The 18,505-nt window shown below is 37.1% G+C and overlaps 1 protein-coding gene across 2 annotated transcripts in view; it reads right to left on the bottom strand.

Moving 5' to 3' along the window:
• Window positions 1-18,505, bottom strand: part of LOC148942756 (metaxin-2-like) — a 55,454-nt gene that overhangs the window by 19,928 nt on the left and 17,021 nt on the right. For both annotated transcript variants that reach the window (XM_089102023.1, XM_089102024.1), the window contains exons 2-3: window positions 18,060-18,227; window positions 10,386-10,462 (exon numbers count right to left, since the gene is read on the bottom strand). In XM_089102023.1, coding sequence (XP_088958149.1) covers window positions 10,386-10,462; window positions 18,060-18,227 — 245 coding nt within the window. The remainder of the gene's footprint in view (window positions 1-10,385; window positions 10,463-18,059; window positions 18,228-18,505) is intronic.

Below are 18,505 nucleotides of genomic sequence, written 5' to 3'. Positions count from 1 at the left end.
TGAGGGGAGGGTATGGTTTTCATGGGGATCGCGTCTTATCAACCGATCCGAGCGGATAAAACAGCGGTGCAAAGTCAAATGCAGTGCTCTTGGTCATGAACTCATTGTACCCCTCGGCAATGTCTCACTACTCTTTGCCGTGTGGTAACTATCAATGGCTTGAGAATCCTTGTGAGTTCCCCGACATTACCACCGTCGAGGACAATGGGCCACAAGGATGGTTCTTTGAAATTGACGGGCACATTCCTCTGGCGCTTCACGACTCCGTCAAAGATTTTGTTTTTCCCTGGATCAATCGACCCGTGAGCAGGGACTCATTGAGCCCCTCAAATCGATCATTGGTTGAGGTTATGGGGATGCATTGGACCCTCTCTAAACAAAAACTGATTGCTGATTTGGACCCTAAGGAAAATATCGTTGTTCACCATGTGCTTTTGCACTGGATGGTGAGCAATGGTTTCAAGATCACCAAAATACATAGGGTCCTGCAGTTCAATCAGAAACATTACTTGAAAACGTTTATCGACACTTTTGTCGATAAACCCTCTAGGGCAAACTCCAAGGTAGAGAAGGAATTGTACAAACTCATTCTAAATTCAGCGTTTAGCAAAATGTGTGAAAGCGTACGTAACAGATCTCGCTGCGATGTTGTGACTGTTCCTCTAGAGTGTGCACGAGTTTTTGCCGACCCCAATTCTACATCGTCCACGAGCATAGAGGTTGGCAATGATCTTCTACAAAGGAAAAAGAGAAATGTGGTACTAAACAAGAAAATAGCAGGAGGTAGTTCAGTAATTGAAACTTCCAAAAAGCTAATGTTGGCATTTTTTCACAAAGTGTGTAAGGTCCAATGACCACGGGAGGGGGAGGTTCAAGTTTACTTTGGGGATAAATATTATCTTCTGTTAAAGATAAATGGGACCGAAGATTTATTGGATGATCTATAGAAGGGGAAATACATCAGCTTGTGGATGTATTTCACCAACTGGAATCCATCTCTCTATCCCGGGTTTGTAAAATGTCAAGCCCCCAACCAACTATTAATGTTAAAATCAGAGACGGGGAGTGATTTGATATCCAGGGGGTGTTCCCGGGTCCTAAATTTTATTGCGTCAAAACTCATAGTGGGGATAAAAAGCAGGAGTGTAAAGGGGTGCCTACAAATTTTGTAAAGAGCAATTTCAACATGAGCGTGTACAGAGACTGTGTAAAAAGTAGCCAAGCGCCGAGAGCAAAAAGTGCTTGTAATTCGCTCTCTACAGTATAGAAATTATACTCTAAGAGTGGAAAAGAATGCAATGTCATGTATATCTGACAAAGTCTATGTGCTCGAGAATGGTGTGAGTGTCCTGCCTCATGGCCACTACCTTATTTTAGACCGAGTTGAATGCATAGACTATCGCAATCAACTTGGTTTGGATAAACTAACCTAACCAACTAACCACCAACCTTTCATAAATTAACTAACCACCAACCCGTTCATAAATTAACTAACCTCATCTAACCACCATTGACCCAACCTAACCCAACCAAACCTGCAACCCCCCCCCTGGGGGGGGTCTCCCCTTTTAAATTCATAATGTTCAACTGTGCTAGTTCATGTTCCAAGTGTTTTTGTTGTTGTTTTCTGTTGTTTTCAAGTGTTATTGTACAAATAGTGTGCCACTGTGCTAATGTACATAAAGTGATGCTGTACAAAAAGTGTTTAAAGACAATAAGTGTTGTTGTTGCTGTTCATGGAAAAAAGTGTTTTTATTTTTATTGTACATAAAGTGTCATTTTTATCATTGTTCATGTTGAACAAATAGAGTTTTCATGTTGACCATGAAATATTGTCAGGTTCTTGTTGAACAAAGTGTTATTTTTATCGTTGTTGTTCATGTTGAACAAATAGTTTTCATGTTGCAAATAAATGACCATGAAAATATGTTTTTGTTGTTCTTGTACTAGATAGATCTATGGGAAAATTATTGCTACTACTTATTCTCTGGACACTTATGATTTACAGTTAGTTGTAGTCCAACTGTTGTCAACAGCAGCAGCATGTATCAATTTTAAAACACCCTTCAGATCGTTTCTGTGTGGACCCTCAATGTCGGGGAAAACAACACTTTTAGCTAAAATAAATCAAAATTGTCAGAAAATGTTTTTGGAAAAGCCGAAAAAAATCTACTATTGCTATAGTATTTGGCAGGAGTCCTATGATCAAATAAAAGCTATTGCCACAACTGTATCAATACAATTCATACGGGGACTTGATGTTTTCAATAGTATTGAACCGAACTCGTGGCTGATTATTGATGATTTGGCTGAATCCATTGAACAGTTCTCACAGGAAATGGTACAACTGTTCGCCGTTCACTCCCATCATGAACACATTTCCATAACCCTAGTTCTACACAATCTGTTTCATCAGAGCAAATGCATGCGAACCCTTGCTTTGAATTGCACTATATATATTATCTATCGAGTTGTTCGAGATTCTAGCTTGATAATAACTCTCAATAAACAGATATACCCCGGTGCCCTAAAATTTCTGCTGTCATTGTACACTCTGGCGACTAATAAGCTCTACGGTTACATTTAGTTGGATCTTAATCAGAGCATGCCAGAGAATCTACGTGTAGTCACCGACATTTTCGACAATGATATACTGAAATTACAGTATATCTTCCGGTGAACAGTAGAAAAAGCTATTAGTTGCCATTATGACACTGAAGAAACTACACGAACAACGGCATTTATTTTCCGTTTTAAGCACTTCAAAACCTCCACTCAGGAAGGCCATACTAAAACATGGTGTTGACAATGATTTCAGCTTTTTCACACTTTTACTACCAATAATTGCAGGACTTGTAAAAAGTTTTCTCTAGAGAATGGCTAAACCCTATAAATTGACACCATTTGAACTTGTCCTCTCGCCCGTCGAACATTTTGAAGACAATCTAAGCAAATTCATTAATGATGAGAATATTGCCAATGACAAGATGCATTGCGACGTGTGGCCGAACATAAACCTTATCATGAGAGACCCGCCACCACTGTCGCCGATCCTTCTAAACAGGAAACATCTCCTCAAGATTCTGCAGCAGTGCAATCAAAGGAGAAGGAATTGAATTCAATTGTATCGAAAATTGGAAACCTTTTGCCACCGACCTATCGTGATCAGAGTAAAAGAGCATTATCTTATCTCATGTTGGAACCTGGTGAACATCAAGTTCAAGTCGACAGCACAGGGAAACGAATTATAATTCAGGGAAAAAGTTATAATCTAGTTGATTTAATTTGTAATATGGTGACGAATCGTAAAGGACTTTTATCATTTGACAATAATCTATACACCTTTCTAAGTGTATCAAACTTTCCCAAAAGTATTATTGGCAATAAGCAAATTCTTAAGAAACTAAGAGAATATAGTCCTCCAACGACACCAGCGCCAACACCATTTAAAAAAGAAGAAGATTCAATATTTGAGAATACTAGCAGTGCAGCAGCAGCAATGATTTTATAACACCTGTGGCTGCTAGTCAAAAGCGAAGACGAATTGATTCACCCTCCAGTGTGCAAAAGGGGAGTAGATATTAGACTACGTGTTTGCGTTCCAAATGGATTAAGTTCTGAAAGGTGTCTATGAAAATATGGGCGAAACGGGAAGTTTAATATCCCCCAAAACACTTTCTAAGGGTGCCTTCAGTACCATTTTGAAAAAGGCAAAAGAGTTTCAAGAGAATGAACTAATTCACACATTGCACTGGAAACACAGGCTTCGCCACAAAACAATATCAACAATCTAGAGCCTTTTCTCTTATGCATATAAAGCAAGTAGATATCCTAATTCTAAACACAATTCAATGACTTCAGAATGCGCACTAAAAATATATTCTGGTGATAATCAGTATCTTTAGTCGCTACGCCTATATCATTCCATTACAGTCAAAGAGAGGTGTTGAAGTTGCTCTGGCCATTTAAAGTATTGTTGACCAGGATTGCTATAGAAAAATTCAATCGGATCGTGGTAGTGAATTTGTTAATCCCCATGTGCAAAATGTTCTATTGAAATATAATACAACACTTTATCATAGTAACAGTCCGATAAGGGCTGCATTGGCTGAACGATTAATAAGAACGATTCGTCTATTAATTTCAAGATATTGTACACTGAAAAATACATCTGCTTTTATTCATGATTTAGATAAAATCATGCGGATATACAACCATCGACCACATCGATCTCTGTCCAACTCAAGCCCTCGGGAAGTTCCTTACAGTGAAAACACATTTGATACTTTTCTAAAGCAATACTCCATATACTCCTTATGGAGCACCGAACTTTTTAAATTTTACAAAATCTTGGAAACCTAGCCAACGAAATATCAACTGTGAGAGGACAAGGATGACGTGATTCTTTGTGGTGCTAATAAATACGAATTAAGAAAGGTTTGAAGCACTAGGACAAATTATCGAATTGAAAAGATATCTAAGAGTTGTACTCGTAAGGGCAAGAGACAGTTGCTTGTTCGCTGGCTAGGATATAACTCAGATTTTGATTCTTGGGTCAGTGCTGAAGATATTAACAATGCCCAATGATTTCTATGTGACTTTCTTGTCCAATGTTTCTGATCCTCTCTACAATGATCTGAATAGAACAAGTGATTTTTGGACGAAACTCTGCCCCACCATCAAATTTGACGGAAAGTATGAAGTGGCTCTTGTCGACTGTATTCTCACAAATACCTATGACATCCTGAGAAAGAATCGTGAATATGAAATAAAATTAGACCCCATGATTGGCCACTCAGTAGCGATCAACATGATGATTTGCCACACGTTAGTGATCGAGAAAAAATTGAAAATATCAATTCATTTGAATAACCATATGTCGTATTACCATACAAGGAGCTCGCCTGTATGAATTATTTGTGTCGTACAATCAATAAAAGAACTTTCGCTCGTAAAAAAGGAGCCTTTCAATTCAACTATTCAAAGGAGGAGGGCAAGATCTACATTAATTCACCTATTGCCAATGAAAAGATTATTCTCAATGATAACCTAAAGGTTGTTCTTGGCTTTAAGCCCAATATACTCAACGGTGAAAGTGCCAGAAACACTAATTTTATTTTTGCTGACTACCCGCCTGCCTTCTCCACGGACACTTGTATATTTCTCTATGCCTCATTTGTGGAAACATCTCGGGTCGGTAATTCAAATGTTCCCCTCCTACGAGTTCTTGAACGAAAAACCAATCAAGAACATATTCACCACTACAATATAAAGCATCTTCAGTAAATTCCCGTAAACACTTCCTATTTGGAACTCTGTCAGTTAACACTAAGAACTGAATTAGGTGACCCTCTAGCAATTTCAAAAGGTTTGGCTGTGATTACATGCCATTTTCGGCCCATCATTCAACAAGATCATCAGTCCAGTGCGCGAACCCTTGGCGAGAAATTAAAACAAAATGGTAAAGGTTTAAAAAGGTCAAGAAACAATGCATCGCTCATCAGTCTCTACTCAGGTCGGAAACGAAAGACATTACCACTCTTGTCAAAGAAAAGAAGGAAAAAGCCGACACGTAGTGTAACCAGAAGCCCCAGGAAGAGAATTGTTAGATCGAAACTATATTTCTATTCCTAAGATGTCCTACCTGCCGCATAAGGATTCTCAACCTTCAATCACCGCCTCATTGAATCTATTCAATGCTGAAAATGTGGATGTGAGTGTCAAGCATGGATATTATGTACAATTTTATCCTCAACAACCCCTCTCCGATAATATCCACTTTCAAATTTATTCCAATGAAGACTACTTTATTGACATGTCTTCAACATTTATAGATTTGCAAATGAAAGTCCGGAAATCCAATAATACAATGCCAATTTGAGCTGATGGAATATCCTATGAAAATTGTGTAATACACAATTTATTTCGTCAAATCAGTGTCTACATCAATGGCACACTGGTGAGCACAAGCAATAATCTCTCAAACTATGCAAGTTACATACAATTCTTGCTGATGACACCCAATTCCTACAAGGAATTGAGAGGCACCTCCAATGGATATGAATATGTTACTAATACTGATAGTACAGATGCACTTAAAAATGCTAAAACTAGTGAATTACATCTAGTTGGAAATATATATCATGAGATATTTAATATACCCCAACGGCTGCCGCCCAATGTTAAAGTGGATATAAAATTGACGCTTGCACCATCCAATTTCATATTGAGAAAAGAACTTCCTGCCAACCCTGATGTAAGTCTCTCCCTCACCTCGGCAATACTTCATGTACGCAAACAACAGGTTATGAGTTCTGTTGCTTTGGCAGTGGAAAAACTGAGAGCCAAGGGAAATAATATTAAACTACTTGTTCCTAATACAATCACCAATCACCGTCATATGGCCATGGGCTCACGCACCTTCACCGACTTATCCTTTGTAAATGGCGAAATCTCCTGGAAACTTGCATTGGCATTTGTAAAAAGCGCTAGTGCAATAGGATCATGGAATGGATGCCCGTAAAAATTCGAGATGTTTGGACTTTCATCTCTTGTGTGCAAAGTAAACGGCATCCCACTCTACAATCTATCTTTTGATAAATCCTATAGAACATTGTATGAGTTGACCATGCAAACCCTAGATCATGATTCGCAACTATTTGAAAATGGTATAACCGAAGATATGTTTGCTAAAACACAAGGTATCATTGTACTGGATTTGTCTGGCACACAGGATATGAGTATAGTACGTACGGGGACTGTGTGTTTCGATTGTACATTTGCCGACCCATTGGTTGAGAGTATTGCACTAATCTCACTAAATCAATATGAAACCTATTGGGAAATCACTCCAGAAGGTAGTGTTCTTCTATACTTGGCGCCATGAACACCAGTCAAATAATCAATGTATTTAATATGGACCCTACATGTCCCAGTACAAATCCTATTGTCTGCCCTCGGACTTTCTTGGAAAAATTCAAAGTGTCAACAATATCTTGATTATTGTTAATAGCAGTCCATCGACTGTGCTGACTCGTCATTGGCTGTGCATCTTTCAAACAATGAAAATGATTGAATTCTTTGATCCTCTTGGCCTACCATATACATTCTACACTTCCCACATCAGCAACTATATTGAGAGCAGTGGGAAAACTATTATTCAAAATCGGAATAGGGTGCAGGATCTAACGACTAAAAGCTGTGGTTTCCATGCACTACTATATTTTGTGTTCCGATGTCGCGGCTATACTTACAAGCAGTTTCTCCACATTTATGGTGACAATGCACGTCTAAACGACTTTCTAGTGGAAAATATCCTCTCAGACCTATACAGTATTGGTTTCAGTGCCGTAAGAGTAAAGTGCTTAAAAAATTTTTGTGAATTTGTTTATTAATAAAATGCATGTATATTCAACAATGTCTTTAAATGTTCACTTTAGATTTCTTCATCTGTGTATAGGCAACTGTCGTGAACCACTAATGCTGGTAAATCATTTGAATTCACTGAATATTCATCTTGATTGACTGCAAAGTCAGGGTTACATTTTCTACAGTACGATCTAACTTCACTCTTGTCATATCTCTTTGTATAGTCAATGATACTATTTGCATTCATATTATGAAATTCACGAGTTTCAATCTGTCTAATTGAAGCAATATCGCATACAGTGTTTTCAAATGGTGAATCACATTCAGTAACTGCCAAATAAAAATCACTTCGTTTATAGTCATAATAGGTAGTGACGTCATAACGATGACGTAGAAACCAAATTGTCTTGTTACCCCAACAGTTGAATCGTAGACCAGATTCCTCTTCCCAGAATAATTTAAATCCACGACGATACTAATCTCGTAGAAATAAACTAAAATCACGTTTGGGATTCTTTCCAATCATAGCGGGGTAAGTATTCTCCCACTGATCACATTTATCATAGTGACAATTGGAACACAGGTGTCCTCTAGGGTGAGAGTCACACACCTCTTCAAGACATGAATTACATCCTTTAATTTGTACTCCATAGCCTCTATGTAATTTACAAGGATTACATAATATGCACTTTTCACTATAGTCATCAATAATTGTACAATTCTCACATTGAGTCCAACTGCCAAGAGTGTACATGCACAATGGACATGTATAGAACATTTTTGGTTTCCGATGTCAGCTCTCTCACAGCTACAACGAAACTGATCCTCGTTCGATAAATTCAGTGAGGGGAATGGGGAGAGGAGTAGCTCTGTGACGTTACCTCTTTCGAAGGAGGAGCCATCTACATTGAATCCATTGGCAATGTTTTCAAAAGTATATCCACGATATGATTCTGCTTTGTTCCAATTAATATATCAATAAATTGACTATAAGCACTTGAGTCACATTTTAAAAGTTTCATACAATAGTCCAATGGGGGAGAATCAGTCCTAATGATATTGCCAAGTGTTCCCCGAGAGAATATCCTGCGTTGAAGAGATAACTCGAGAAAATCATCATCCAAAATCAAATGTTTTTCCATAAACACTAGATTTGATCTAATTCTCTCTTTCTCAAATTTATTCATTTTTCAATCCTTTCACTCTGACTGCTGACTCTAGACTGACCCTGATTCGCTAGCCCTAACCTAACCTAACCAGAAAGGGAAAATTTTCGATTTCGAAACAATTTTATTGAATAATCGCTGATTGGTCTAGAAGGAAACACGTGATCTAACTGTTTCCTATTCCTGGATATTAACATTCACCCCTAGCGTGCACTTGGCCAAAACGACAACAACAAATAAATTAACCTGGGAAAAAGAGGTCATTGACCCTTTCCCCGCTAGACTCAATAATCCAGAAAACATCCATCAAAGTGAGAAAAATCCTTTTTTTCCATTCTCACTGACAAAAACCATAAAAATAGACATAATTTGATGTTGACATTCATGAAAAGCAATAAATAAATTGACCGACACTCATAACCGTCCAAGAAACATCCATAAAAGTGAGAAAATTCCTGTTTTTCCATTCTCACTGACAAAAACCATAAAACAGACATAAATTATGTAAAAAAAAGTTGTAGGTGGCAGCAGGGGTGAGGGATGGGAGTTATAGGGTCCTCTCTACTGAGGGGGTGTGGCACCTTCTATCCAATACAGTACTTTCATCAATATGAGGGTTACTTGATATTGAGGAGGTAATGAGAGGCTTCTATGTGTCACAACAGACATATAACGAGAGGCTTCTATCTGTCTAGTAACATCGTAGGGTTTAGTAATTTTATAAGAAGGTTTCAGTCATGTACAAATTCTCAATGTTATTTATTTTAAACGATTGAACATTATTTAGTCGTTTACTTCAGCTAATGTTATTTTTAAAATTATGAAAACGTAGTTTTCAATTATAATAGAGAATGAGTTTAAAGCATAAATAACAGGCGATAGTATCATTTGTGATTTACTGAATTTCCAATAATTTCAAAAGGAATAGACTTAAAACAATGCAGTCGTTAATAACAACTTATTAAATTACTTAATAATGTAGCCAATCTGATTTTTGTAGGTTATGAAATCACTATTCTTAATTTTAATAGAACATAATGATTTTGGACTTGTACACTTCAATATTACCCTTAGGTTTGTAAATAACAAACGCATAAATCCTTAAATACCAACTTAGATAATAATCAAGATGCTAGGCGCGTTCCCCCGGAAAATTCCTCATTGTGCGAAATTGAGAAGCCAAAAAGAAAGTATGACAAATGAATATATTGAAGAAAAGAAGGAATTTTTGAGTATTCAAACAATATTAAATATAGCCAGAATGTGCGGTGTAAAATATCCTATAGAATTAATTTTTACAAGTTATTTTATTTTAATTTCTTTTTAGTATTTCTGAGGGCTGATTTATCATAGCAGAGTAAGATAAAGTCAACACTGGAGCTGAGGGGTTGATATTAACCCCAAAGACAAATGTACTAGACAACTTGAAGTTTTTGAACAAAACAGATATATCAAATTTGGTTCGATTTCAAACAGTTCGTGGTAACGAACTGAAAGTAAGGAGCGACTTAGCTCAATAGTAACCGAAACACTAAAAAAGGAATTTAGCTAATAATTAATATATCAAAATAATTGGCTTTTTATGCTGATTCTTTTTTTGGCGAATTTTTATCCTGAAACTTGAATGCCAGAAGTTGGAATATCCTTAATTACACTTTCTAGGCTTATAAGGGGAGTAGAGCTATGATAGTAAAGTTACAATTTTCCTTAATGCAGTAATTTAATTTAATTCAGATGCATATTTTATAAATTACCACTTTATAAGGTAACATCGAGTTTTAAGAGTTTGAAAGTGTTTGTGTCCAGAATTATTGGACAAGGATTCACAAAATAAAGAGTCAAATGGAGTACCTTAGAGAACACAAACGAAACTATTGGATCGAGATCTGCGATGACGAACTGTCCGCACTTAATAAACGGAAGTTTGCCTAAAAAAAAGATAAAAAATAAGTTTGTAGTCCCTAGTAATATTGAAGAGCATAAGAAACTTTAGAGCATAAGTAAAGTTTTTTTTAGAAGAGCAACTTTTTTTAAAGCATAGGTAAACGCACCAAAACTTTTGAAGGGATGAGATAAAGAGCCAAGAAAGTCCTTGTTTTCTACTAGGGACTTGCAAGAAACATATTTAAAGGAGAAACCGGTTGGTCCGATCCACTATAGCAAAGGAAGAAGGTAGCTTTTTTCTATGGTAACCTCCTTAGTTATCATCATTTAATTGGTTACTTTATCATTGAAATGAATAGTTCCAATAATTAGTCGCTACTTGATTTCAATTCACTTTATAATGTGCATGTGTGTATTTCGTTATACTTCAATTAACCGGTGATGTTCCCGCGGGTCTTCAAACAAGGCCATCTCTTGCCCTGACCATTCTACGTATTACCTTCGTTATTATTATGATAGTATTCCGATTCCATTCAGTCCACCAGTCAGATCAGACTTCAACCCACAGCTTGCCAGTAGCCTGGAATTGGTTAGTTGACTTTACCTGAGTTTGCTAGAAAGTGGCATTCGTTTGGTTCCTTTAAAAGCTTGATCCAACTCTATTTTTATTACGCTATGTATGGATGTGCACTTTACTTTCTCTTTTAAAACGTCTTTCTAAAGCTTGTAATAAAGCTAGGAACCTCATTCAAGAAACCAATCGTCTAGGAGTTATCTCTTTACTCGATCTTCCCTGTGAATGTTTCACTTTCTAAGGTGACCTCCCCAAGCCCCTCAGTGTTGCGCCGTCTTTTACCTCTGATTAAAATAATTATCAGATTCACAATGCAAAAAAATCATAATCAAATTCCTTTTACTCCTTCTGCAAGGTCACATTTCAATTCTGTAGTGGCGAGTCATATAGTACGGCAGCCCTGATGCAAGAGAAGACAGAGACGCCCTGAGGTGCAGCTGTCCTAAGGAAGAAATGGGAAGTTCGTTTATTTTTGGGGACAGCAGGCTATTAATAGCAGTTGGAAAAAACTTCACGAAGGGAACAAAGTCTATTCAGGTTTACCGAAAAGGATTCTTGTAACCTATATTCGGCAATTGGCAGAACCTAGAAGATTTGAAACCTTGAAGTACGCCCTCTGCAGCAATAAATTCTTCTAAACTCTGAATTCCCGACACTATCTGTCTTTTAAACTGATAGTTCAGACCACAGGGTAAGTGCAGTATTGTCCCAAACCTTTGATGATGGGGAACACCTAACCATTTATATTTCTCACAAGTGGTCGTCAGCAGAGCAAAATTAAAGAAAAATTTAAAAAGAATCTTTATCAGTGTCAGTGGACTACTTTTGACTGATTTAGTGGACTTTCCTTCACTTATTGGTATCTGGTTCTTATGATATGCGTATCCGCGCGCTGTACAGTGAATAATGAATAATGGACTTGTATTTTTGCCGGTTTTAATTTTTTGCAATTAAACCGTGTTAATAGAGTGAATGAAAACGAAGTACTAAAGTTTGGAAAGGAGTTTTTTTCTGGACTTGCCGAGCGTAATCGAAGCTAAAAAAAACTCCTCTATGATAGGGCCGTACCTGGGACTGAGCTTCCGAGAAGACAGGGGCCGAAGGCCTTGGAAGGCCATCTGAAGGATATGTTAAGCATATTCGTGAAATGTGACGATGAAGACATAGACCTACCGACGTTTGCAATTCATTCTCAAAATGACGTACCAGTCACCCCTGCTTTGGTTTATTCGAGTTTGAACGCAAAGTTGAATAGAATGGAACACTTCCTAAAGACTGTTTCAAGTAAGTTCGATTCGTATGATAAACACTTTCCACCATTGCCTGCCCGTGCGACGCCGGCAACTGACTCTCACGCCACTGTTGTTGTCTCTAAAGTGACGCAAACACTAAATGATCTGATAAAACGCAAAGAAGTACTCGATAAAGTAGGCTGCAATGATGCAGTTACCAAGCTGAGTTCGTGAGGTGACAAATGGCTGATTAATGTTGAAAAATCTACTTCTGAAGAATTCAAAGACTCGATTTCAGTGATTTTAGCAGAATCTTCATCCAAGGTGATCACTAAGCGGTTTTTCAAGAGAGTCAGTTGAATATCGAAGGACTTAGACCTCTCATTCTTTCAAGGATATCCAGGTGTGGTGGAAGCTATGCGTTTCGGTGACACTGGCATGGTTAAGCTTGAGTTTTGTGACTCCATGTCAAAAGCCAAAGTTATGCAAAATGGTGTTAAACTTGGGCATGAATACTTATCTGTGAAAGAATATCTGTCGGCACTTCGATGCTGTCTCAAATGCCGTTCGCCAGACCATAGAGTTGCTGATTGTACAAGTTTGGTTGCGAAGTGTGCCCGCTGCGCGGGCCCTCATATTTCCACAAAGGATTCTCCCTGCCAGCTTGATGCAAAATGTGTCAATTGTGGTGAAAATCATGCCTCCTTGAGTCTTAGACGCAAAGTGCCGAGACGTATCATTGCCAAGAAGAAATGATTCTACCAATTTCGATTGTTTGATTTAATTAATTAAAAAAACTTTTTACACAAAATAAGTTTTTCAAAGGAAACTAAAGAACTCCATTAAACAAAAATGAGCAAAAATAAAATCAAATCATCTACGAAAACTGAAACTACCGCAAATCAGCAATGATAAATAAATGAAACCCAAAACCAACAGAAATTACAATAAATAACCGAGTCAAACTCATAACGAGCAGAAATTAACATAAGTTGGGCTCAAAACCCCTATGCATTCCCAAGGCCAGAACATAATTTGCACTTTCCTGAAAAAAATATAAATGTAGTTACTTTTATAACTTCAATAAATCAAATAATATTAACGTTTTGGTAACTAAATATCAGTATATGCATATTAAACTGACAATGCATATTCATTTGTATTTTTTTCAGTAAAGTGCAAATTATGTTCTGGACTTGGGAAGGCATGGGGTTTTTGAGCCCAACTTATGTTAATTTCTGCTTGTTTTGAGTTTGACACCCCAAAACCCTTGAGGGTTATGGGGGAGTGTCCTCCTCAAAAACATATTTTCTATCTGGAAATCAACTACGCATAACAAAATGGCTATCTCAAAAATTTTGATTGGATGTGTTGGCTGGACTGAGGGGTATGGGGGGGCTAGTTGCCCTCCAATCACTTTCTACTATTAAAAAGGGCACTAGCCACTCCAATTTCCAATTGAATGAGCCCTTTTCGAATTTTCTGTGACAACTCATTCGATACGTGCCCGGGTGCCCGGGTATGGAAAAAAAACAACAAATTGTGCCAACATCGTTCTTTACTTAGGCAGTGCTATTGCCCTGCCTATGATATAAATGGTACTCGCTTAAAGGAGCATATGATTGATAAATTGTGTGACCTGTTTGATAAAGTATGCCTTGAAAAACACCTCCTGACTTCTACCAGTGTTAACGTGTTAAAAAGAAGTCGTAATCATTCCGTTTTTTATAACTAATGCTTGTGTCACTTTTGGTAGACCTTCTGGAGGCCTTGCGAGTTTCTTCTCTCCAGTGTGTTTTCATAGCGATACTTCTTTCCTTGCGGTTCGGTTTGGTAATACTGTGCTGATAAATGTGTATCTCCCGTGTAACAAAAAAACTATTTCCGCTTTAAACGCGTATATGAAAGCCTCGGCAAATCTTAAGGCTATTCTTGCGTCTGTTGTATCGAGTGGTTATGATTTCATAGTGGTTAGTGACTTCAACACAGATATTACTAGTGAGTCAGTTCGATCTGATACAGTCCTTGGTGCTTTCTTTGCTTATAAAATAGTCGAGAAAAGTGTTGATTATTCATATATTTACCAATCTGCAAGTTTGTCAAACACTGACCGTGAAGTTTCCTCGCCAAATTTTATGTATCGGCTGTTCTTGTTCATGAAGACGATCACGATATTGACCACCTTCCGATTTCGTTCTTTACTTCACTAGTCGCTCTCCATTCTTCTAGACCGTTTACACAAAGTTCTAAGTGATTTTACAGGAAGAACTAGAGAAGAGCTAATTATGCACTTTATATTACTATGTTGTCCACATTATTGGGATCTATAAAAGTTCCTTACCATTTGCTTCAAGTTACTAACCGTTTTTCAAATTATAAGCAGTCTTTTAGTGAATATTATGATAAAATAATTTGGTGCTTAAAACAAGCAGAGGCGATTGCTGTTCCTCTAGAACAGCAAGCAGACATAGTTTCTCTAGAACTACCAAGCGTACATATAAAAAACGTTTACGACACTCTAGGGCATCTGGTTTTGATTTTCTTGCATCGGAAAAGGAGTGGTCTCATGTTTTGAATTCGGATAAGCTTAGTAGTGAGTTTTCTGAAAGTCCTATAGCAGTTCATACTTGGGTGTCGTATTATAATGATATTTTTGGCAAGGTGAACCGGGAAGTTGAAAAGCTTTTTAGTAATTTTCTTGAGTCTTCAGTAACTTCTTTAGTAACTCTACTGTTGATATTGGTCAAGCTATTAAGAACATGCAATCTAGGTCTGTTGATCAAGACGGAATTTCTTAAGTAGTTTGCCCAACTTTGATAGCTCACCTTCAGCTACTGTTTAAAATGTGTTTATCTACTTCTATGGTTCCCGACAGTTTTTTTCCGTCGCACAGTTACCTTGGTTTTGAAGCGTGGAAAAACTTCGTCAGGGTGCAGTTCATATCGACCAATTACTGTTTCGTGTAATCTTGGCAAAATTTTTGAATATATTCTTCTCCCTTTCAATTCAAAATGTTAATTTTGGTGAAAAACAATTTGGCTTTCAAAAAAAGCTGGGATGACAGCTCGCCCATCGTGTTCTAGCTTCCCTCCTGTTGCAATCTTCTAATAATAAATCTTCACTTCATATCTGTGCTCTTGATCTTTCGAAAGCTTTTGATAGTATTGTCCACTCACATGCAGTCTATTCACTTTTTTCTAATAATATTAACCTTTCTATTGTTGTTCTGTTACGGTACTGGTATTCTACTCTTTTATTCTGGTAAAATGTAATGGAGTAGTTTCTGATTCAAAGGTATTTCTTCGGCATGGGGTCCGTGCTCTTATCCTTTCATCTTTGCCTTCGACTTTCATTTCTGATAGAATTGATGTCTCGTATCTCGCTTATGCGGACGATGTTCTCTCTCGACTGACGATGTCAGTCGTTCTAGGGCTGGGCTCTCACATTCTGTCAGCTGGATCTCAGACCAGTTCAGGCAGATTAGGCTTATGCTGAACGTTGATAAGTGTGAATATATTTAGTTTAAATCGAGTGCGAATCTCCCTCTTAACTGTGGTTATTCCTCTATTCACTGTGTCTCTTCTTTTTGGTGGCTTGGTCTTCACATTACTAATAATCGCAAAACACTTCGGGCTCTGACAGTTTCTAATACTATGAAAAAATTCAGATTGGATATTCAAAAATTGTTGCAAATAGAGGGAATTACAATAGAAATGCGCTTGGAAAATTATATTCTTCATTTTGTGATCATTCTATTCCCCTTTTTATCTGGTTTTCTACCACTTCTGAAGCCTAAAGATCTCAGATCTCTGCGAACTTCTTATTTTAAATTTTCTTGGTACCTTCTGTGCCTCCCTTCGTGGTTCCGGAGCCGGCATCTAATATAGCGATTCGGCCTCCCTGATTTAGGGAAAAAGTGACTGTGCTTGCGGGAAAGCTGTCGGATTCTGAAGGTCTTAATGCGCACCAGAATTTACGTCATTTTTTGTAAATGATTGTTAAGTATGCAATGCTGCTTTTTTGTTTTTTGTTCTTGATGTACTCCACTTCTTTTTGTTCAAATGGGTAATAAATGAATTATTATTATTATTAATTTTAAAGAAACTTTTTCCACAAAATAAATTTTTCAAAGAAAATTAAAGAACTACATCAAGCAAAAAACTAGCATAACTAAAATCATATAGTTGGCAAAATGTGAAATTATGTCAAATCAGAATCAATTAAAAAACGAAACCAGAAATGAGTAGAAATTACAATAAATAAACATATCAAGGTCAAAACGAGCAGAAATTAACATAAATAGGGCCCAAAACCTCAATGCTTTCCAAAGGCTAGAACATAATTTACACTTTACTGAAAAATATATAAATGCTTTTACTTTTAAATAAATCAAATAATATTAAGATTTTGACTACTAAATATCAGTATATGTCTATTAAACTGACAATGCACATTCGTTTGTATTATTTTCAGTAAAGTGCAAATTATGTTCTGGCCTTGGGAAGGCATAGGGGTTTACTGGCACAGCCAGTAAATCCCGGGGGGGGGATTGCTACCATGAGCTTTATTTTGTCAAGATTTAGATGGTATTAATTCTCATTTACCAATTTATGCATTTTCAATGTCTTCTTCTTTTCCAAAAAAGGCCATTACACCCTCCCCCTTTCAACATCTGTGTCTCGTTGGAATCCCTGGATTTGCTTAACTTTATTCTCTCATCACATATACCCATTGACATGACGGTGATGCCTCCGGCTGTAATGGAAGCTAGATGGCATGATGGTCAGCTAATTTCTTTGTTCTGCCAACCTTTGTTGTAGTTGTTGACATACACTTATAATTCCATTATTTTTTTTATGATTAAGGTTAGCATAGCAACATTTTGCTATAATTTGTTTTCTGTTATTTTTACTCAGCGGAAAAGAAGGCAAGTCCTTTTTAGGGACTCTAAATGGAAAGGAAATCATACTTACATATGGTATAGCTTATTATTTCTGGATTTGGAAACATATAACTTTTTCAGAGATGATAGACAAATGGAGCAAATAATATTTTCTTTTAGCATTAATTTCTAACAAGTTTCTCTTGTTTTATTGCCCTATCCTTACCACTATCCATTTCTCATAGTATGGTGCAATGTTGTGTCGTTAATTTGGCTAAAATTACTTCAATGGGTTTGCTCCTGAAGGTCCCAGCAACACTGTTTGCAGTCACGCTCTGGTTAGGCAAAGTCATTGAAAGTCTACACTAGCGCCAATATGAGGCCAAGCGGCGTGATTTTCCTTCCAAGGATAGGACAGAGAAAGAGCAACAAAATAAATTTTTTGCTCCCAATATTTATTGTTAAGTAGACATCTTGATGATTTGGAAATGGGATATGAGGTTAGGTTCTAACACGAGCCAAATTAGCTTCAGCAGCTGAAGTTCAGGCTTTATGATGAGAAAAAACTATTCACGTTGGCGAATATATGGTTTGCTTCTGTTTCGGATCAGAATCGGACACCTTACTCTTCAATTCTGTCATCAGCAAAAATTTACTTAAATGAAATTATAGCTCCCTGCTTGTACCCAAAACAAAAAATTACAATGTCCATTTTCTTTAGATACGCATTCCAAAGGTTCTTTTCTAAGAAGATTCTTTTCAAAGAATTTTGCTTTCAATCAGATAAAATAACTGGAATTGACAGAGCACCTAAGCTTCGTCATTTTCGTTTGAAAAATATTACCTTTCCATATCAATACTCAGCGTAATGAAAATCACTGAGCATGACGTTGTTGAACCAAAATAAGGGCAATTTCTTTTTATGACAAAAAAAAAAAAAAAAAAGAAAAAACCATTTGGTGACATGTCTTCTGCATTGCCTCTCATCTCAACTTGTATTTGAAGTCCACACATTTTCATGAAAGCTTTGACAGTTAAACTTGCTGCAATATCGTTAATCAAAATTTGTTCTGTTTCATAAGGCTGGTATAGCTTTACATCTTCTGGCCAAGGCTCAGAGGCTAAAAAAAAAAATCGAAATCTTAGAGACTGTTCAAATAATCTAAACAGATCATAGGCAGAGCAATAGCGCTGTCTATGTAAAGAACAATGTTGGCACAATGCATTATTTATTTTTTTATAGACCAGGGCACTTCGTCTCGAAGGAGTTGTCGTAGAAACTTCGACAAGGGCTCATTCGATTGGAAATTGGAATGGCTATTGTCCTTTTTAATAGTCGAAAGTGATTGGAGGGCAAATAACACCCCTTCCACGCCCACCATTCCCCCAAACAAACCCA

The sequence above is a fragment of the Artemia sp. Qi Xiang Cuo genome, chromosome 16 (assembly GCF_049724085.1).
Source record: "Artemia sp. Qi Xiang Cuo chromosome 16, ASM4972408v1, whole genome shotgun sequence".
Lineage (NCBI taxonomy): Eukaryota > Metazoa > Arthropoda > Branchiopoda > Anostraca > Artemiidae > Artemia > Artemia sp. Qi Xiang Cuo.
Note: the sequence above shows the minus strand (reverse complement) of the source record. Positions and strands in the feature narration are given on the sequence as shown.